The 23,130-nt window shown below is 31.3% G+C and overlaps 2 protein-coding genes across 2 annotated transcripts in view; one reads left to right on the top strand and one right to left on the bottom strand.

The window, feature by feature from the left end:
• The window catches only part of LOC135128581 (cytochrome P450 6a22-like), a 29,849-nt gene extending 20,546 nt beyond the window's left edge, over window positions 1-9,303 (top strand). Inside the window, exon 4 of the mRNA XM_064055474.1 lies at window positions 9,120-9,303. Coding sequence (XP_063911544.1) covers window positions 9,120-9,286 — 167 coding nt within the window. The 3' untranslated portion in view covers window positions 9,287-9,303. The remainder of the gene's footprint in view (window positions 1-9,119) is intronic.
• Window positions 1-23,130, bottom strand: part of LOC135128580 (centrosomal protein of 290 kDa) — an 83,543-nt gene that overhangs the window by 34,766 nt on the left and 25,647 nt on the right. The window contains exons 14-17 of the mRNA XM_064055473.1: window positions 22,486-22,695; window positions 22,234-22,429; window positions 9,912-10,099; window positions 9,323-9,860 (exon numbers count right to left, since the gene is read on the bottom strand). Coding sequence (XP_063911543.1) covers window positions 9,323-9,860; window positions 9,912-10,099; window positions 22,234-22,429; window positions 22,486-22,695 — 1,132 coding nt within the window. The remainder of the gene's footprint in view (window positions 1-9,322; window positions 9,861-9,911; window positions 10,100-22,233; window positions 22,430-22,485; window positions 22,696-23,130) is intronic.

Below are 23,130 nucleotides of genomic sequence, written 5' to 3'. Positions count from 1 at the left end.
ATTCTCTTTATTTCTCGATTTCTCGAGTTTTCAAAATTTCGATAATTCAGTTTCCCATTTCTTCAATTTTTCAATTTTTCGATTTCTTCATTTTTACATTTCTCAATTTACCAATGTTCCAGTTTTACGATTTTTCAATTTTTTAACTCTCCAATTTTTCTATTTTTAAAATTTTTAAAAGTTTTAAATTTTCAATTTATCGATTTCTCGATTTTTCAATGTTTCGATTTTTCGGTTTCCCATTTCTTCAATTTTTCGATTACCAAATTTTTCGATTTTTCGATTATGTACGCATTCTTTGGATATTTCAGTGTTGAGTTTTTTAATTCTTCAGTTTCTTCATTCATGAAATTTTCGATTTCTCGATTTTTTCATTTTTAAATTTCTCAATTTTCCGGTGTTTCGGTTTTATGATTTTTCAATTTTTCGACTTTCCAATTTTTCGATTTTTCAATTTTTGACGTTTCTAATTTTCAATTTTTCGATTTCTCAATTTCTCGATTTCTCGACTTATCGGGGTTTCGATAATTCAGTTTTTCATTTCTTCAATTTTTCACTATTTTAATTTTTCAATTTTTCGATGTTTCAATGTTGGGTTTTTGAATTTTTCGATTTCTTCATTTTTAGATTTCTCAATTTTCCAATGTTTCAGTTTTACGATTTTTCAATTTTTTGACTCTCCAATTTTTCAATTTTTCAATTTTTAACTTTTCTAAAGTATCAATTTTCCGGTTTCTCAATTTCTCGAATAATCACCTTTTTTTTCTCTTATTTCTAGATTTCTCGACTTTTCAATGTTTCGATTTTTCAATTTCTCATTTCTTCAGTTTTTCGATTATTCAATTTTTCGATGTTTCGATTGTACACTAATTCTTTCGATATTTCAGTGTTGGAGTTTTAAATTTTTCGATTCTTCAGTTTCTTCATTCATCAAATTTTCGATTTGTCGGTTTCTTCATTTTTAGATTTCTTTATTTTCTGACGTTTCGGTTTTACGATTTTTCAATTTTTCGATTTCTCGAATTTGCAGGGTTTTGATAATTCAGTTTTTCATTTCTTCAGTTTTTCGATACTTTAATTTTTCAATTTTTCGATGTTTCAGTGATGGGATTTTTGAATTTTTCGATTTTTCAATTACTCGATTTTACAAATATTCGATTTCTCGATTTCTTCATTTTTACATTTCTCAATTTTCCAATGTTTCAGTTTTACGATTTTTCAATTTTTTGACTCTCCAGTTTTTCGATTTTTCAATGTTTGACCTTTCTAAATTTTTAATTTTTCGATTTCTCAATTTCTAGGATAATCAATTTTTTAATTCTCATATCTCCCAATTTCTCTACTTTTCAGTGTTCCGATTTTTCAGTTTCTCATTTCTTTAGATTTTTCGATTATGTACTCAATTTTTCGATATTTCAGTTTCTCCATTCATCATTTCGGTTCTACGATTTTTTAATTTTTCGACTCTCCAATTTTTCGATTTCTCAATTTCTCGAATAATCGATTTTTTGATTTTCTCATTTCTCGATTTTTCGACGTTTCAATGTTTCAGTTATTCAGTTTTTCATTTCTTCAATTTTTCGATATTTTAATTTTTCAATTTTTAAAATTTCCGATTTTTCGATTCCTTGATTTCTCGATTTTTTAGTTCTTCGATGTTTCAATTTTAAGTTTTGGGTTTTTTCAGTTTTTTATTCTTGAATTTTTCGATTTTTCAATTGTTCGATGTTTCAGTATTGGGATTTGAATATTTTGCTTCTACGATTTCTCGATTCTTTTCTTTTCAGTTTTAAGATTTTTCATTTTTTTGACACTCCAATTTTTCCATTTTTCAATTTTTAACGTTTCTAAAATTTCAATTTTTCGATTTCTGAATTTTTTGATTCTCATATTTCTCGGTTTCTCGACTTTTAAATGTTTCGATTTTTCAGTTTCTCATTTCTTCAATTTTTGATATCCCAATGTTGGGTTTTTGAATTTTTTGATTTTTCAGTTTCTCCATTCATCAAATTTTCGATTTGTCGATTTCTTCATTTTTGGATTTCTCAATTTTTCGACGTTTCAGTTTTACGATTTTTCAATTTTTCGACTATCCAATTTTTCAATTTCTCAATTTCTCGAATAATCGATTTTTTGATTTTTAGATTTCTCAACTTTCCAGTGTTTCAGTTTAACGATTTTTCAATTTTTTTGGCTCTCCAATTTTTCGATTTTTCAATGTTTCAGTTTTTGACATTTCTAAATTTTTCATTTTCCGGTTTCTCAATTTCTCGAATAATCAATTTTTTTATTCTCATATTTCTCGATTTACAGTTTTTTATTCTTCAATTTTTCGACTTCTCGATTTCTTCATTTTTATATTTCTCAATTTTCCAATGTTTCATTGTTACAATTTTTCAATTTTTCTGACTCTCCAATTTTTCGATTTCTCAATTTCTGGACTTTTCAATGTTTCGATTTTTCAGTTTTCCATTTCTTCAATTATTCGATATTTCGATTACTCAATTTTTAGATTTTTAGATTAGGTGCTCAATCTTTCGATATTTCAGTGTAGGGTTTTTTTAATTTTTTGATTCTTCAGTTTCTCCATCCATCAAATTTTCGATTTCTCCATTACTTAATTTTTCGATTTTTCAATTTTCCGACGTTTCGTTTTTACAATTCTTAAATTTTTCGACTCTCTAATTTTTTGATTTTTCAATTTTTGATGTTTCTAAATTTTTCGAAAATTTAATTTTTTAATTTTTCAATTTTTAAAATTTTCGATTTTCCGATTTCTCGATCTTTCGATTTTTCGGCTTCTCGGTTTTACCATTTTTCGAATTTTCAATTCTTTGGTTTTTAAATTTTTCGTTTTTTCACTTTTAGATTTTTCGAGATTTCGAGTTTCGATTTTTTTATTTTTTATTTCCCGATATTTCGATTTTTCATTTTTTCAATTTATAACTTTTCGACTTTTCGATCTTTTGATGTTTCGATTTTTCAGTTTTTAGATTTTTCGGCTTTTCGATTTTCTAATTTTACAATTTTTTAAATTTTGGAAATTGGATTTCACGATTTTTCAACTTTTCAATTTGTTGATTTTTAAATTTCAGATTTTTTTATTTTTCTATTTTTTGTATTTCGATTTCTCAAGCGTTCAATTTTTCGATGTTTTTATTTTTTAATTTTTTTAAAGTTTAGATTTTTCGATTTCTCCATTTTTCATTTTTCTATTCTTTCATATTTTTATTTTTCAATTTTTCGAACTTTTAAATTTTGATTTTTTAGTTTTTGGATGTTATTTTTTAGTTTTTGGATTTTACGACTTTTTGACATCTCGGTTATTTAAAAAAAAATCGACTTTTCAACTTTTAGATTTCTCGTGTTCAATGACTCAATTTTTCAACATTTCAATTTTGGAAATTTTTGAATTTCTAGATTTTCCAATTTTTGGAAATTTTAATTTTTCGATATTTTGATATTTCGATTGTTCCATGTTTCGATTTTTCATTTCTTCAATTTTTCGATACCTTAATTTTTCTATTTTTAAAATTTTCGATTTTTCGATTTCTTGATTTCTCGGTTTTAGCATTTTTTGATTCTTAAAATTTTTGTTCTTTCGATTTTTCGGTTTTTCGATTTTTTATTCTTCATGTTTCGATTTTCCAATATCTCATGTGTTCAATTTTTCGTTTTTGGCCTATTTCGACTTCTCGACTTTTCGATTTCTCGATCTTTTGATGGTTCCATTTTTCAGTTTATCGATTTTTCGACCTTTCGCTTTTCCAATTTTTCAATGTTTCGATTTTTCAATTTTTTGTTATTTCAGTTTTGAAATTTTTGATTTTCCGCGTTTTTCAGTTTTTCGATTCTTCAATTTTGCCATTATTAAATTTTGAATTTTCGACTTCTCTGTTTTTCAATATTTAAACTTTTCTATTTGTTGATTTTTAAATTTCAGATTTTTTTATTTTTCAATTTTGTGTATTTCGATTTCTCAATCGTTCAATTTTTCGATGTTTTTATTTTTAATTTTTTAAATTTTAGATTTTTCGATTTTTCCATTTTTCGTTTTTTCTATTCTGTCGTTTTTATTTTTCAATTTTTCGAATTTTTAAATTGTTGATTTTTTAGTTTTTGGATTTGTTACTTTCAGTTTTTGGATTTTACTATATTTTGACATCTCGTTTATTCGATTTAAAAAAAATCGACTTTTAAATTTTAGATTTCTGAATTTTTCAAGCTTTCAATGTCTCAATTTTTCCACATTTTTTTAATTTCTAGATTTTCCAACTTTTGGAAATTTTAATTTTTCGATATCTTGATGTTTCGATTGTTCGATGTTTCGATTTTTCGAGTTTCGATTTTTCATTTCTTCAGTTTTTGGATATTTTAATTTTTCAAATTTTTAAAATTTCTCATTTTTCGATTTCTTGATTTCTCGATTTGTCGGCTAGTCAGCTTTACTAAGTATTTTTCAATTTTTAAAATTTTTGTTCTTTCGATTTTTCAATTTTCCGGTTTTTCAATTATTCATTTTTTCAGTTTTTTGATTTTTCGAGATTTAGACATTTCGATTTTTTTATTCTTCAGTTCTCGATTTTCCAATTTCTCATGTTTTCAATTTTTCGTTTCTGGCCTATTCCGACTTCTCGACTTTTCCATTTCTCGATTTTTCAATTTTTTGTTATTTCAGTTTTGGAATTTTTCAATTTCCCAGCTTTTTAGTTTTTCGGTCCTTCAGTTTTGCTCGGTTTTTGATTTTTCAGTTTTTGGATGTTATTTCTCGATTTTTTTTAATTTTACATTTTTTGATTTTTCAGTCTTGCGCTTTTATGATTTTTTGACATCTCAGTTATTCGATTTAAACAATTTTTCAACTTTTTGATTTTTAGAATTTCCGATTTTTTAAGTTTTCCTTTTCTCAGTTTTTCAATATTTCAATTTTGGGAACATTTCAGTTTCTAGATTTTCCAGAAATTTTAATTTTTAAATATTTATATGTTTCGATTTTTCGAAAAACATTTTTACCGTCCATTCTTTGCTTTAAATATGTCTTAAAAAAAATCAGTTGACATTGCGAAAAAATTTACTTCCCATTTTTATTGAATACAACTGTACATCGTACGCTATGTCAAAAAAGTGAGGTTATAACGATGTGACAGATGTCAATGAATAATCGCACAGATGGCGACCTACCTTCCCGAAAAAAAAAAATATGAACCTAAAAAACGAACACAAGAAATAAAATAATCTCAACATAAAGTTGTAGTATTTAATCTTCCTTTAATTTTAATGTACATAAGAGCTAAAACCTACACTAAAAAACCCTCACTAATTCAGTTTAGAAGCTTTATTCATATTTACGCCCAAATGCAAATCGAATTAAGTGGGAAGTTGTTGGGTTTAGATTTAGCATCGATATTTACGGTAAACAGATTTCAACACACTAGAGGCAAAATTTATGTTCTCTGATAATCATTAGTAATTAATAGTTACTAACACACTGCTAATACCAAATTTTTCCAGAATAATTGCTTGACTTAGGTTAACCAAACGAACTACTGATGCTTATTAGGCCGCAGCGGCAAATTTAAAGCGATTAGTGGTTGAGGTACATTTTCGTCAAATTAAGAGATAAGCTGTATTTAAAATAATTGGAAAATTAATGGTTTATAATATGATTTCGTTACGGCAATCTTGTGAACGAGCGAACCGTAAAGCAAATCATTTCTTGTGTGGGAAGAGCCGAAATGTTTACTCAATATGGATTGAAATTTATGTGAATGTCACAGTACTTAAGAAAGATTAAATTGTCGCATGCTTAATTTTAGTCTGCGACACATTTAGCTAAATAAAGTTGTTTTCTTCTTACACCTACACTTAATAATCTTTCTTGTTTTTGCTTAGCTAATTTTGAAAATACGAATATCCGACAAATCCGTGCAAAGCGTATTATTAAAGTTGTATCCATATTTCACAATTTAACTACTAATTGTCCGCAATATTCGTGGGCAGCGATATATAAATGGAAAAACTCACAATTATTTGTAAAAATCAATGGTTTATTTTTGTCTTCATAAAATTGATTGCTTTCAGTTTGTCTGATACAACTCTCCTTAAGCTTGAAAATATCCAGAAAAAAGTTTCACTCCACTAAAACAATACTGAGCTTGAAAACTAATTGGTTACAAATTACCAATAAAACGCCTACAGAAAAATCGCAAAAAATTAAAATCACTTCGTATTTTTATTGCCTGTACTGTCGAAATCTGTATGGAGAAAAAATTGTGATCGTAAAAAAAATTAAAATGGTGATCAATTCACGGAGAATTCAACATCAGAAGTTAATTCGTGTTCTAAATTATTAATTAAATTTATTGGGACTACCAAAAAAATTTCTTTCTTGTTAAAATTCCGAAATCCAAAATTTCGAAAAATTATACTATGTACGAGACCTACGAAATATTATTTGAGATGACGTCATCAATTTTATGGGGAAAATAAAGACACAAATTTTTCGATTAACAATAATAATAGCATAAACTTAAAAATTCATTGTAATTATTGTGGAAATTACAGAGTAAAAAAAATTGGTAGAAAGTTACTTCGACAGAACTTTTCTTGCTCTTGAAGTAAAGTCCAATAAATCCCGCTCCTTTAAAAAAATTTAAAATTTCATTCTGCGATTTTCGTTTCCCTTAAAAATAATAAAATGGAAAACAGAAAATCGAAAAATCGGAATATCGAAAAATGGAAACTTCGAAAATCGAAAATATAGAAAAATCTCGGGGAATGTTAAAAAATTGAAAATTGAAAAATTGAAAATTCTAAAAATCGAAAATTAGAAAGATTGAAAATTCGAATATCGAAAATCGATAATTCGAGAAATCAAAAAATCGAAAAGCAAAATAGTAATTGAAAAATCGCAAAATTGAAGAATGAAAAAATTGAAAAAAAGAAAAATTGAAAAAAAGTATTGAAAATTCAAAAAATCAAAAAAATATTAAAAAATCATAGAATTGAAAAAGAAGCCAATTGAAACTTCAAATATTCGAAAAAACGAAAATCTGAGAAACTGGAAAACCAAAAATTCGAAAATTGAAAAATCAAAAAACTGAAGAATGGAATTGAAAACTTTAGAAATCAAAAAGTAAAAAAATTGTAAAGTCTAAAAATCAAAAATCGAAAACTAGAAAAATACAAAATTCGAGTTTCCAAAATTAAAAATTCGAGAAATAAAAAAATCGAAAGTAAAATTGGAGAATGCAAAAATTTAAAAATCTAAAATCGAATATTCAAAAAATCAAAATTTTGAAAAAAAAAATATATTGAATCATCGAAAAAGAAACACACTGAAAGTTCGAAAATCGAGAATATGAAAAAATCTCCCGGAAAGTTAAAAAATCTAAATTTGAAAAATCAAAAACTGAAAAATGGAATTGCAAATTCGAGAAAATAAAAAGTAAAAAAATTGTAAATTCTATAAATCAAAAATCGAAAAATCGAAAACTAAAATTTCGAAAATTCGAGCTAAAAATTGAAAAACCGAAAAATCGAAAATTCAAAAAATCAAAAATTTTAAAAATCAGGGAATTGAAAAATTGAAAAATCCAAAAAGAAACAAACTGAAAGTTCGAAAATCGAAAATATAGCAAAATCTCCCGGAAAGTTAAAAAATCGAAAATTGAAAAATTGAAAAATCGAAAAACTGAAGAATGGAATTGAAAATTCGAGAAAAAAGTAAAAAAATTATAAAAACTATAAATCTAAAATCGAAAACTAGAAATACTAAAAATTCGAGTATCGAAAATCAAAAATTCGAGCAATCAAAAAATCAAAAGTAAAATAATTGATAAATCGAAAAATTGGAGATTGTAAAAACTAAAACACCGAAAAATCGAAAATTCGTAAAATCAAAAATTTGAAAAATGAGAAATGAAAATTTGAAAAATCCAAAAAGAAACAAACTGAATGTTTGAAAATCGATAATATAGAAAAATCTCCCGGAAAATAAAAAAATCGAAAATTGAAAAATCAAAAATTGTAAAATCGAAAAACAAGAATGAAATTGAAAATTTGAGAAATTTAAAAGTTTGAAAATAGAAAATTGAAAAATCGAAAATTAGACAGATCGAAAATTCGAATATCCAAAATTGAAAATTCGGGAAAATGAAAAAACTGAATAACTGAAAATTCAAAAAATCAAAAATTTGAAAAATCAGAATTTAGAAAAATCAAAGAATTGAAAAATTGAAAAATCGAAGAAGCAACATATTGAAACCTCAAATAGCGAGAAATTGAAAATTCGAAAAAACGAAAATCTGAGAAACCCGATAACCTAAAATTCGAAAATTTAAAAATCGGAAATCGAAAAGTAAAAAGTTTGAAAAGCGAGATTTCGAAAAACTGAAAATTCAAAAAATCAAAAATTTGAAAAATTAGAACTGAAAAGCTGATAAATCGAAAAAGAAGCAAATTGAAACATCGAAAAGGCCAAAAATTGAAAATTAGAAATTTGAGATAACGAGAAGTTGTACAATTTTGATATTTTTCCAAAAATCTCAATGTTTAGAATAAAAATTCCATACGGATTGAACTGACGTGAACGAATTTTTGATAAGATTTATCATCTTTACGATAACGTTAAAACCTTTGCAAGATTTCAAATTGGAAAATGTTATAAAACTTTAATTTTTTTTTTCCAAAAATCTGAATATCTAGGGTAAAAACTCAAAGCGGATTCATAAACCACAAATTAAGGAGTATTTTTATTTAAAAAAAAATTAGGTTGCATTTACTAATGTAAATTTTGGATATGACGTCATCAATTTGGTTAGCGCTTTACCATCTATAGAATAATCCAAATATGTACACATATAAAATTTGACAACAACCCATCCATTAGTTTCGGAGATTATCTAATAAAAATCCGGACAGACGGCAGACAGACAAACAGGCATACAGACAGAAGCAGGGACCTAGTTTTTTGTACTTTAGGGGTCATAAAACCTCGAGGAAACATAAAAGTAGCCAGTCGACCGATGGTCTCAATAACAATACTTCCTTAGCTTACGCTCGAGACGTAAAAAAATCCAAACAGGTGTATAATTTTTACGACTGTTTTTTTTTTTCAGGAATGCGCTTCGCCATGATTCAAATCAAAATAGCCCTGTCACTGATTCTGCGCCACTTCGACATACCTCTCAGCACAAAAACGCTCCTACCAATGAAAATGGAAACATCAGGAATAATTCTCGCCCCCATTGGAGGAATTTGGTTGGACTTAATACCGTTAAAATAAAACTATTTTGATAAATTTACACCTCGTTTCACTTACCTTATTCGACAACTCCAAAATGGCGATTTTCCTCTCCTGCGCCTCCAACTTCTCCTGCAACATGGCGGCCCCCAAACCCCCCGAATGGTGCTGCTGCATTTCAAGTTTCGACGTCAAAGTTTCGTTCTCCAACATCAACTTCATATTTCCCAACTTCAGCATTTCAATTTCTGCCGAGCTCTGCTGGGTCGTGCCACTTTTCAAATTGCGTATTTTAATCTCCAAATTGTACTTTTCCCTCTCTAAACGCTCAATCAGCGACCTGTACCCGGCACAAGTTTCCTGAAGTTTCTCAAAATCGCCCTCTTTCGCCTTCAGTTTGGCTTTCAGCTTCTCGGAGAGCTGTTGGTAGTGTTTCTGTTTGTTCCACCTCTCGAAGTCTTGCGAAATTTTCACTCGGTGCGACTCGTTGATGGATATCTGTCGGGACAGATTCTCTTTCAGTTCGGCGACTTCGGCTTCCAGCGAATTGATTTTCTTTTGGAGCTGCTCTTTGATGGATCGCTCGCTTTTCTCGCTGCGTGCCGACAGGATCGGTCTGTAATATTAAAAAATTAGAGACAGGGAAGGCTAATTAAGGGCTACGGACTTTTTCAAAAGTTTCCCTTTTAGTTCTCGGATTTCTTCCCTCGCGCTTCTCTCGCGTGTCAATAATTGATCAAATCTTTTTTTAATTGCTTCATGTTCCCTCAGTAATTGTTCCTTGGTTGATTCAAGCTCGTTAACTTTACTCAGCGAATCCGGGTCGGATTTCTCTGCGTTCTTCCTCGCTTCGTTCTGCAGTGTTTAAACACATTTTAGAAACGGCGCAAGTTGGGACGGAAAATTAAGACAGTGGAGACAGAATTGGGCCAAGGACTGTCATTTATTATATTCATAATTTATATAAAACATGAACAAGGTCTCCGAGGATTAGGGTGACGAAATAGCGATGACTATTAATGTTTGAAATTTTTTGTGAGGTTGGCAACCTACTTAAAATTTTATGATGGCATACCTGACTGTCAAAGTGACATTTATGACAGCTGGCATCGTCTCAACCAATCAACACGTTTGCTAGGCGTGCGCATGTCAAATCTGACAACTGTGAATTGACGTACTAGCAAGGATACCAATCATTCACAACTGCCAACACAAAAATTTGCTTCAATCATTAATAATCACCCAGTACTTCCACAAAAAATCATTGAAAATATCGTCAAACTATTTAAATACGTAAGCAAAACGTGTAACAAAATTCTAACCTAAAATTTTCTACCAAGAAATTTTCATTGCATTTCCCTTGTGTTTAAAAACGGAATTAGGAAAGTTAGTACGAGTGAACTCGAGATGATTCTAGGAACATTTTATCCCAAAACAAGACACAGAAATTTGGACTTCGGTTTGAGAACGAGAGCAAGTCTCGGAAAGGATTATAAATATTCTATAAACTATATAAATACACAAAATATAGTATCATACGGATGACAAAAACGATTTCTACCAATAAGGGATTGTCAAAAGGGAACAGTTTCCACAAATTCTAGAACTGTCGAGTATCGAAAAGGATTGAGAATTTGCGATTTTAGGGGAAAATTGAGATTGAACATAGGATATGAGATAGTTCTAGAAACATTCTACTTGAAATAAGAAGAGATAAGAATTGTGTGAGATTGTATATAATAAACAAAAAGAGACAGAAATTTGGACTTCAGTGGGGGATGTTCGTTCGAACAAGAAAGTGCTTGACGAAGTCTCTAAAAGATTCTAAAATATTCCACTGGGAAAATCACAGTACTCTGATAAGGTTATAGAAGATGTCTACTAAAATAAAGGGTTGAAAATGGAATTTCCCAGATTCTAGAAAAAATTCAAAAATTTCTTTTTCATTACACGATCGGTTTTATTGGTTAAATAGTTAATGCGGGTTTTAAAATACTCTAGAAGTATTGTACTTGAGAGGAAAGAAGACGTTTCAACTTCTGAACAGGATTTTAATTCTAGAAAAAAAAGTAGATGAGGAAGTTTTGTGAAGATTGTAGAATATTCCGTAAAAAGGAGTCGCCCTCATGGATTTAGACAAAGTAGAGAAAATAGCAAGTTTGAACAGTACAGAAGATCCATCAGCAAAAACGAATCGAGTAGTGGAAGTTTTTATAAATTTTAGAACTTTTGGCAGTCTAGAAAATTTAGGAATTTCCAATTCAATACAGGATGGACCTTGAAGGAAAAAAATCATAGTTAAAGAGTTAAGAATTCAATAACACTGTAAAAGACAGAATACAGAAAACAGAGGAATTTGGACTTCAAAAAGGAATTTTAATTCCAAAAAAAAGCAAATGAGAAAGTTCTACAAGCATACGGCTTGGAATCACAAGGAGTACAAAAGTTTGGACTTCAGCATAGGACTTCATTCGTGAAAAAAATAACTGACGACGGCTTGAGAATATTGTAGAATATTCCTTTGGAAAAAGTGGTACCATGGAGTCTGAATGATCCACAAGATATCTGGTAAGAAGAGCTGGTGCAAAAATTAAAAGTTTCCATATATTCTAAAACTTCTGGGTACCGAAGAAGGACTAAGATTGAAGAAAGAAGTTAATTAGTTAACATGGATTAAGACAATTCCAGAAGCATTGTACTGGAGAAGTATGCAAAAAAGGAGGAAGAAAAGACGGTACCTTGGTCATTTTGAAAAATGTGGAGGAAGTCGAGTATTATATTCAAGGTCTGAAGTCAATTACTGTGGTTCGAGGAGGTTTTAATATTCGAAATCAGAAATATGTACTTTAGTGAATGACGAAAATTAATTGACGAAGTCTTGAGAAGATTGTACAATATTAAATTGGAAGAAGCAGTACCATGACAAGTTTTGAATGGTACTACTACTAAGAGAGGGTCCAAAAACGGAGTTCTCGTAAATTCTAGTACTTCTGGGCACCAACGAAAAATTGAATATGAAGAAAGAACTTTACTAGTTGATATGGTTTTCAGACAATTCTAGAAACAATACAATGAGAACTAGAAACAACATAGAAATTTGGACTTCAGTAAATATGGAATTCTAATTCGAGAAAGAAAACAATTTAAGAAAAAAGAAACGATGTACAAGAAGTCACACAGCACGAGGTTTCGTTTAGGACAAAAAGTAATTGTCGAAGTCTTGGGAAGATTGGAGAATATTCATTTGGAAGAAACGATACCATGACAAGTTTTGAATGGTACTGCTAATAAGAGAGGGACAAAAGCGAAGTTTTCATAAATTCTAGCACTCCTGGAGAGCAACGGAGAAGGATTGAGTTTGAAGAGAGAAATTCACTAGTTAACATGGATTTAAGACGATACTAGAAACGTTATACTGGAGAACTATGTAGAAACGACTTTAAAATTTGGACTTCTGTGCAGTAACGAATTCTAGAACGAATTCTAGTTCCAGAAAGGAAACAACTAAGGAAAAAGAAACGGTGCTCTGGAACTTTGAATAATGTGGAAAAAGTCCAGTACCATGGGTATTTACAGTTTAAAGTTAATTACCGTGGTTCAAGGAGGTCTTAATACCTGAAATCAGGAGAAGGATAGAGTTCAGCACGAAATTTTGTCAGCCACGAAAAGTATTAGACGAAGTCTTGAGAAGATAGTAGAATATTAAATTGAAAGAAACGGTACCACGACAATTTCTGAATGGTACTACTAGCAAGAGAAGTTTCAAAAACGAAGTTTTCATAAATTCTAGTACTTCTGGGTAGCGTCAAAATATTGAGTAACAAGAGAGAATTTTACTATATGATATGGGTTTCAGAGAAATCCAGAAGAATTGTATTGAGAACTGGAAACAACATAGAAATTTGGACTTTCATAAATATGGAATTCTAATTCAAGAAAGAAAGCAATTTAAGAAAAAAGAAACGATGTACAGGAAGCCGAGGACCACACAGACTTCAGCACGAGGTTTTGTCTAGAACAAAAAATTATTGTCAAAGTCTTGGGAAGATTGTAGAATATTCATTTGGAAGAAACGGTACCATGACAAGTTTTGAATGGTACTGCTAATAAGAGAAGGTTCAAAAACGAAGTTTTCATAAATTCTAGTACTCCTGGGGGGCAACGGAGAAGGATTGAGTTGGAAAAGAAAAATTCACTAGTTGACATGGATTTAAGACGATTCTACATATGTTATACTGGAGAACTATGTAGAAACGACTTTAAAATTTGGACTTCTGTGCAATAACGAATTCTAGAACGAATTCTAGTTCCAGAAAGGAAACAACTGAGGAAAAAGAATCGGTGCTCTGGAACTCTGAATAATGTGGAAAAAGTCCAGTACTATAGGTATTTACAGTTTGAAGTTAATTACCGTGGTTCAAGGAGGTCTTAATACTTGAATCCAGGGGAAGGATAGAGTTCAGCACGGAATTTTGTCGGCCACGAAAAGTATTAGACGAAGTATTGAGAAGATCGTAGAGTATTAAATTGGAAGAAACGGTACCACGACAATTTTTGAATGGTACTACTAGCAAGAGAAGTTTCAAAAACTAAGTTTTCATAAATTCTAGTACTTCTGGGTAGCGTCAAAATATTGAGTAACAAGAGAAAATTTTACTATTTGATATGGGTTTCAGACAATTCCAGACGATTTGTATTGAGAACTAGAAAAGACATGCAAATTTGAACTTCAGTAAATATGGAATTCTATTTCGAGAAAGAAAGCAATTTAAGAAAAAAGAAACGATGTACAGGAAGCCGAGGACTACACAGACTTCAGCACGAGGTTTTGACTAGGACAAAAAGTGATTGTCGAAGTCTTGGGAAGATTGTAGAATATTCATTTGGAAGAAACGGTACCATGACAAGTTTTGAATGCTACTGCTAATAAGAGAATGTTCAAAAACAAACTTTTCATAAATTCTGGTACTCCTGGGGGACAACAGAGAAGGATGGAGTTTGAAGAGAGAAATTCACTTGTTAATGTGGATTTAAGACGATTCTAGAAACGTTATACTGGAGAACTATGTAGAAACGACTTTAAAATTTGGACTTCTGTGCAATAACGAATTCTAGTTCCAGAAAGGAAACAACTGAGGAAAACGAAACGGTGCTCTGGAACTTTGAATAATGTGGAAAAAGTCCAGTATTATAGGTATTTACAGTTTGAAGTTAATTACCGTGGTTTAAGGAGGTCTTGATACTTGAAATCAGGAGAAGGATAGAGTTCAACACGGAATTTTGTCCGCCCCGAAAAGTATTAGACGAAGTCTTGAGAAGATCGTAGAATATTAAATTGGAAGAAACGGTACCACGACAATTTCTGAATGGTACTACTAGCGTCAAAATATTGAGTAACAAGAGAGAATTTTACTATTTGATATGGGTTTCAGACAATTCCAGAAGAATTGTATTGAGAACTAGAAAAGACATACAAATTTGGACTTCAGTAAATATGCAATTCTAATTCGAGAAAGAAAGCAATTTTAAAAAAAGAAACGATGTACAGGAAGTCGAGGACTATATAGACTTCAGCACAAGGTTTTGTCTAGAACAAAAATTGATTGTCGATATCTTGGGACGATTGTAGAATATTCATTTGGAAGAAACGGTACTTTGACAAGTTTTGAATGGTACTGCTAATAAGAGAGGGTTCAAAAACGAAGTTTTCATCAATTCTAGTACTCCTGGGGGGCAACGGAGAAGGATTGAGTTTGAAGAGAGAAATTCACTAGTTAACATGGATTTAAGACGATTCGAGAAACGTTATACTGGAGAACTATGTAGAAACGACTTTAAAATGTGGACTTCTGTGCAGTAACGAATTCTAGTTCCAGAAAGGAAACAACTGAGGAAAAAGAAACGGTGCTCTGGAACTTTGAATAATGTGGAAAAAGTCCAATATTATAGGTATTTACAGTTTGAAGTTAATTACCGTGGTTCAAGGAGGTCTTAATACTTGAAATCAGGAGAAGGATAGACTTCAGCACAGAATTTTGTCCGCTACGAAAAGTTTTAGACGAAGTTTTGAGAAGATCGTAGAATATTAAATTGGAAGAAACGGTATCACGACAATTTTTGAAAGGTACTACTAGCAAGAGAAGTTTCAAAAACGAAGTTTTTATAAATTGTAGTACTTCTGGGTAGCGTCAAAAGATTGAGTAACAAGAGAGAATTTTACTATTTGATATGGGTTTCAGACAATTCCAGAAGAATTGTATTGAGAACTAGAAACAAATTAGAAATTTGGACTTCAGTAAATATGGAATTCTAATTCAAGAAAGAAAGCAATTTAAGAAAAAAGAAACGATGTACAGTACGTCGAGGATTACATAGACTTCAACACGAGGTTTTGTCTAGGACAAAAAGTAATTGTCGAAGTCTTGGGAAGATTGTACAATATTCATTTGGAAGAAACGGTACCATGACAAGTTTTGAATTGTATTGCTAATAAGAGAGGGTTCAAAAGCGCAGTTTTCATAAATTCTAGTACTCCTGGGGGCAACGGCGAAGGATTGAGTTTGAAGAGAGAAATTCACTAGTTAACAACGATTTAAGACGATTCTAGAAACGTTATACTGGAGAACTATGTAGAAACGACTTTAAAATTTGGACTTCTGTGCAGTAACGAATTCTAGAACGAATTCTAGTGCCAGAAAGGAAACAACAGGAAAAAGAAACGGTGCTCTGGAACTTTGAATAATGTGGAAAAAGTCCAGTATTATAGGTATTTACAGTTGGAAGTTAATTACCGTGGTTCAAGGAGGTCTTAATACTTGAAATCAGGAGAAGGATAGACTTCAGCACAGAATTTTGTCCGCTACGAAAAGTATTAGACGAAGTTTTGAGAAGTTCGTAGAATATTAAATTGGAAGAAACGGTACCACGACAATTTTTGAATGGTACTAATAGCAAGAGAAGTTTCAAAAATGAAATTTTCATAAATTCTAGTGCTTCTGGGTAGCGTCAAAAAATTGACTAACAAGAGAGAATTCTACTATTTGATATGGGTTTCGGACAATTCCAGAAGTATTGAGAACTAGAAAAGACATACAAATTTGGACTTCAGTAAATATGCAATTCTAATTCGAGAAAGAAAGCAATTTTAAAAAAAGAAACAATGTACAGGAAGTCGAGGACTATATAGACTTCAGCACAAGGTTTTGTCTAGAACAAAAATTGATTGTCGATATCTTGGGACGATTGTAGAATATTCATTTGGAAGAAACGGTACTTTGACAAGTTTTGAATGGTACTGCTAATAAAAGAGGGTTCAAAAACGAAGTTTTCATCAATTCTAGTACTCCTGGGGGGCAACGGAGAAGGATTGAGTTTGAAGAGAGAAATTCACTAGTTAACATGGATTTAAGACGATTCTAGAAACGTTACACTGGAGAACTATGTAGAAACGACTTTAAAATTTGGACTTCTGTGCAGTAACGAATTCTAGAACGAATTCTAGTTCCAGAAAGGAAACAACTGAAGAAAAAGAAACGGTGCTCTGGAACTTTGAATAATGTGGAAAAAGTACAGTATTATAGGTATTTAAAGTTTGAAGTTAATTACCGTGGTTCAAGGAGGTCTTAATACTTGAAATCAGGAGAAAGATAGAGTTCAGCACGGAATTTTGTCAGCCACGAAAAGTATTAGACGAAATTTTGAGAAGATCGTAGAATGTTAAATTGGAAGAAACGGTACCACGACAATTTTTGAATGGTACTACTAGCAAGAGAGGTTTAAAAAGCTTGAGGTTGCTAATGAATTGTATGAGGAACGAGATGAGATAAAAAAATTCAAATCTACCAAAAATTGATCTTCAAACAAAAGATTGTGGATAAAGTTTAGCGAAAGTTGTGGAATATTCTAAGAAAGACATCAGTCAGATCAGATCAGGTAAAGGACGTTTTAATATTTAAAATGAGGAAGAGGTACTTAGACTTCAGCACGTGGTTTTGTCTAGGAGAAAAAGTAATTGACGAAATCTTAAGAAGGTTTCAGAATTTTAAATTGGAAGAAACAGGACCATTACAAATTTTGAATGGTACTACTTTGACGGGAGGATTCAGAAACAAAGTTTTCATAAATTCTGGTACTTCTGGTCAGCGATAAAAGATTGAGTATGAAGGGAGAACTTTACTCCTTGATATGGTTTACAGACAATTCTAGAAATATTGCATTGAGAACTAGAAACGTCACACAAATTTGGACTTCAGTATGGAATTCTAATTCTAGAAAGAAAGCAATCGAAGAAAAAAGAAACGATGTAGAATCTGAAGTTAAGCATTACGGTTGGAGAAGGTTTTATTACTTGGAAACAGGAAGACGTATGATAGAAATTTGGACTTTGGAGTGGACTTATAATGTGAAAGAAAAAGTAATTGAGAAAGTTTTCAGAAGATTCTGGAATAAAATCAAGAGTAAAAGATGAAAAATTTACAAGAATTGTAGAATTTCTGGTGAAAAAAAACAGAAATTTCTGTTTCAGTAAAGAATTGAAGATGAAAACAGAAACTAGTTATTATGGTTTAAGAAGATTGCTAATGAATTGTTTGAGGAACGAGATGAGATAAAAAAATTCAAATCTACCAAAGAATTGATCTTCAAAAAAAAGATTGTAGATAAACTTTAGCGAAAGTTGTGGAACATTCTAAGAAAGACATCAGTCTGGTCAGATCAGGTATAGGACGTTTTAATATTTAAAATTGGGAAGAATTACTTAGGCTTCAGCACGGGGTTTTGTCTAGGAGAAAAATAATTGAGGAAGTCTTGAGAAGATTTCAGAATTTTAAATTGGAAGAAACAGAACCATTACAAATTTTGAATGGTACTACTATTAGGGGAGGGTTCAGAAACAAAGTTTTCATAAATTCTGGTACTTCCGGTCAGCGATAAAAGATTGAGTATGAAGAGAGAATTTTACTCCTTGATATGGTTTGCAGACAATTCTAGAAACATTGCATTGAGAACTAGAAACGTCATACAAATTTCGACTTCAGTATGGAATTCTAATTCTAGAAAGAAAGCAATCGAAGAAAAAAGAAACGATGTAGAATCTGAAGTTAATCATTACCTACGGTGGAGAAGGTTTTATTACTTGGAAACGGGAAAAGGTATGATAGAAATTTGGACTTTGGAGTGGACTTATAATGTGAAAGAAAAAGTAATTGACAAAGTTTCCAGAAGACTCTGGAATAAAATCAAGAGTAAAAGATGAAAAATTTACAAGAATTGTAGAATTTCTGGCGGCAAAAAAAAACAGAAATTTCTGTTTCAGTAAAGAATTGAAGATGAAAACAGAAACTAGTTATTATGGTTTAAGAAGGTTGCTAATGAATTGTTTGAGGAACGAGATGAGATAAAAAAATTCAAATCTACACAAAGAATTGATCTTCAAAAAAAAGATTGTGGATAAAGTGTAGCGAAAGTTGTGGAATATTCTGACAACGACATTAGTCAGGTCAGATCAGGTAAAAGACCTTTTAATATTTAAAATTGGGAAGAGTTACTTAGGCTTCAGCACGGGGTTTTGTCTAGGAGAAAAAGTAATTGACGAAGTCTTGAGAAGATATCAGAATTTTAAATTGGAAGAAACAGAACCATTACAAATTTTGAATGGTACTACTTTTACGGGAGGATTCAGAAACAAAGTTTTCATAAATTCTGGTACTTCTGGTCAGCGATAAAAGATTGAGTATGAAGAGAGAATTTTACTCCTTGATATGGTTTGCAGACAATTCTAGAAATATTGCATTGAGAACTAGAAACGTCATACAAATTTGGACTTCAGTATGGAATTCTAATTCTAGAAAGAATGCAATTGAAGAAAAAAATAACGATATAGGATCTGAAGTTAATCATTACCTACAATTGGAGAAGGTTTTATTACTTGGAAACAGGAAGACGTATGATAGAAATTTGGACTTTGGAGTGGATTTATAATGTGAAAGAAAAAGTAATTGACAAAATTTTCAGAAGATTCTGGAATAAAATCAAGAGTAAAAGATGAAAAATTTACAAGAATTGTAGAATTTCTGGCGGCAAAAAAAAAACAGAAATTCTGTTTCAGTAAAGAATTGAAGATGAAAACAGAAACTAGTTATTATGGTTTAAGAAGGTTGCTAATGAATTGTCTGAGGAACGAGATGAGATAAAAAAATTCAAATCTACCAAAGAATTGATCTTCAAAAAAAAGATTGTGGATAAAGTTTAGCGAAAGTTGTGGAATATTCTAAGAAAGACATCAGTCAGGTCAGATCAGGTAAAGGACGTTTACTATTTAAAATGGGGAAGAGGTACTTAGACTTCAGCACGTGGTTTTGTCTAGGAGAAAAAGTAATTGACGAAGTCTTAAGAAGATTTCAGAATTTTGAATTGGAAGAAACAGAACCATTACAAATTTTGAATGGTACTACTTTTACGGGAGGATTCAGAAACAAGGTTTTCATAAATTCTGGTACTTCTGGTCAGCGATAAAAGACTGAGTATGAAGAGAGAATTTTACTCCTTGATATGGTCTGCAGAGAATCTTAGGAATATTGCATTGAGAACTAGAAACATCATACAAATTTGGACTTCAGTATGGAATTCTAATTCTAGAAAGAAATCAAACGAAGAAAAAAGAAACGATGTAGAATCTGAAGTTAAGCATTACGGTTGGAGAAGGTTTTATTATTTGGAAACAGGAAGAGGTATGATGGAAATTTAGACTTTGGAGTGGACTTATAATGTAAAATAAAAAGTAATTGACAAAGTTTCCAGAAGACTCTGGAATAAAATCAAGAGTAAAAGATGAAAAATTTACAAGAATTGTAGAATTTCTGGTGAAAAAAAAAACAGAAATTTCTGTTTCAGTAAAGAATTGAAGATGAAAACAGAAACTAGTTATTATGATTTAAAAAGGTTGCGAATGAATCGTCTGAAGAACGAGATGAGAAAAAAAAAATCAAATCTACCAAAGAATTGATCTTCAAAAAAAAGATTGTGGATAAAATTTAGCGAAAGTTGTGGAATATTCTAAGAAAGACATCAGTCAGGTCAGATCAGGTAAAGGACGTTTTAATATTTAAAATTGGGAAGAGTTACTTAGGCTTCAGCACGGGGTTTTGTCTAGGAGAAAAAGTAATTGACGAAGTCTTGAGAAGATTTCAGAATTTTAAATTGCAGGAAACAGAACCATTACAAATTTTGAATGGTACTACTATTACGGAAGGGTTCTGAAACGAAGTTTTCATAAATTCTAGTCCTTCTGGGCAGCGACTAAAGATTGAGTATGAAGAGAGAATTTTACTAGTTGATATAAGTTTCAGACAGTTCTAGAAATATTGCATTGAGGATTAGAAGCACCATACAAATTTGGACTTCAGTAAGGAATTCTAATTCGAGAAAAAAAGCAATTGAAGGAAAAAGAAGCAATGTAGAGTTTGAATTTAATCATTATAATAGAGGTATACAAATTTAGACTATGGAATGAACTTGTAATGTGAAAACGAAAGTAATTGACGAAGTTTCCAGAAGATTCTGGAATAAAATCGAAAGTAGAAGATGAAAAATTTTCATGAATTCTAGAATTTTCGGCAGCAAAAGAATGCAAAAATTTCGATTTCAGTAAAGAATTGAAGATGAGAACAGAAGCTAGTTGTTGTGGTTCAAGAAGGTTGCTAATGAATTGTTTGAGAAACAAGATGAGATAAAAAAAATTCCAGTCTACTAAAGAAATTAATCTTCAAAAAAAAAGATCATGGACAAAGTTTAGCGAAAGTTTTGGAATACTCTAAGATCAAGTCGAAGTCTTAGAAAATTGTAGAAACGGTATCATGACAAGTTTTGAATGATACTACTAGTAAGAGAAGGTTTAAAAACGAAGTTTGCCTAAATTCTAGTACTTCTAAAGAGAGAATTTAACTAGATTGTAGTTCGAAAAAGAATTCAGCTAAAGAAAAAAAGAAACAATATCTTGGTAAATACTGTTAACGTAGACAAAGTCCAGGACGACCTGTAATGTGAAGAAGACAATAATTGACGAAGTTTTGTGATAACGATCGTGCCGGACGTGTTATTATTTTTCTTGTAAAACCGTCTCGTAATTTAATTTAAGACTTAGCCGTAAAATTTATCATTTTAGCCGTGTAGCTGATGGCAGGGAATAAACCCGATTATTTATTGTAAAATATCTCTTTTTATTTTATTTTCTTATTTTCGCGGGCGCTCACCACCTGAGATCCGTGTCTCCGGCTTAAGAGCAACCCTGGCGCTCCCTCTCCCGGAGAAAAGACTTCGACTTTGAGATATCGTCCAGTCGTAAAAAAGGCGAATTATTAGCTTTAAGAGAATTTCACAAAAGTATAAAATGATTCCTTCAAAACGTAAAACGTCCCCTGGGCGAGATATACGATTTTTAACCGGACCAAAAAAATTACACGAAAGGTAATGTTGTACGCTCGAGAAACGAAATATTCGCAACGTAATGTTCCAGAAGGAAATAATAATTACAGAGAATGCGAGAACATCAAGAGGCAGTCATGCAGTGGACTACAATGAAGGAAAAAAATTCTGATTTTTATATTGGAGGGTTAACAGTTAAAGTTGTAATTACACTAGTCATACAAGTTGTTAATTCTTGGAAACTTCGGTAATATCTGGAAAAAATTGACAAAAAACTTCGTCAAATGTATCGGCATAATTACACTCCGAAGTCGTAGTTTCTGTATGAAGCTCTGTTCATTTGTAAAATTATTTAATTTTTTATGTACATATCGAAACAAAAAATTTCAATATAAATTAAAAATTCATTCGCTGGTGAACCCTTTAATAAATCGTTATTCGTTTCCATTTCCACGTTTGCCACACAAGATACCGCCTCTTAAAAAACGCGTTTGAAATTTCACTGTTGGTCGCACTGTCCTCTATTTCGATTTCCGCCCGGCTCTAATTAAATAAACCCGTTACATTACTTTAGCCTGTCGCATCAGGACGCTCAGCTCGTGGATCTTATCGTCCCTATCCTTAATCAGTTTCTGAAAATCCGATTCGTGCCCGATTTCGCTCCTGTATTTGCTGATCATTTGCTTCAAATTCGTAACCTCTTCTCTCCATTTTTCCGCCTCGTTTTTGTACGCCATAATTTCGTTACGATGCAAATCCTCCAGGCTGCAAATTGTTAAGTACAGTGTAAATAATGGATGAGCGCTCGAAGATAATTATACTCTTTGCCCAGGTTCTGCATCGTTTCCAGCCTGTCGTTAGCCAGAACGCGCCATCTGACGGCTTCCTGTCTGCTGGCCTGTAATTGGGACTCCAAACTCGAAACCTTGGTGCGTAGATCCGACAATTCGTCCTCGAGAGAGTGGACCTGGAGGAAATACTGCTCGAGGGCGGCTTTGCTGGGGTGGACGCCGCTGATGGAGGATTTCAGCCTGGAAGAATCGGTGAAACTATAAATTATATTTTTAAGACAAGCACTTAAGTCTAGTGGAGCCACATTGCTAATATTTAGAAAATGTCCACTTGAACTTCTTGAAGTTCCGTCTCCCGCCGGAGACAATTCTTATTTTATTTGCAGCCATTCTGAATAATTGATTGAAACTCAACCTGAACATTCTTTCAAATTCCTAAGCCAGGATATACTTTTTCCAATATTCAATATTTCTTTTCTTTATTTTATCCTGTAAGTTTAGTCCAATCAAGGAGTGTCGTGCTCGTCTTATCATATAGCCTAAATATTCAAGCTTCCACTTTTTAATAATTGTTCTAATTATTTCTTCTCTCGTTTCAGCCTGGAATTCACATCCAATGCGACACTCGATTTACTCAAGATAAGCAGAACATCCTGATTTTTTTTTCTCTGTTAT

The sequence above is a fragment of the Zophobas morio genome, unplaced genomic scaffold (assembly GCF_036711695.1).
Source record: "Zophobas morio isolate AGI-343-1 ecotype UQ-CSIRO unplaced genomic scaffold, CSIRO_AGI_Zmor_V1 ptg000014l, whole genome shotgun sequence".
In the NCBI taxonomy this organism is placed as follows: domain Eukaryota; kingdom Metazoa; phylum Arthropoda; class Insecta; order Coleoptera; family Tenebrionidae; genus Zophobas; species Zophobas morio.
Note: the sequence above shows the minus strand (reverse complement) of the source record. Positions and strands in the feature narration are given on the sequence as shown.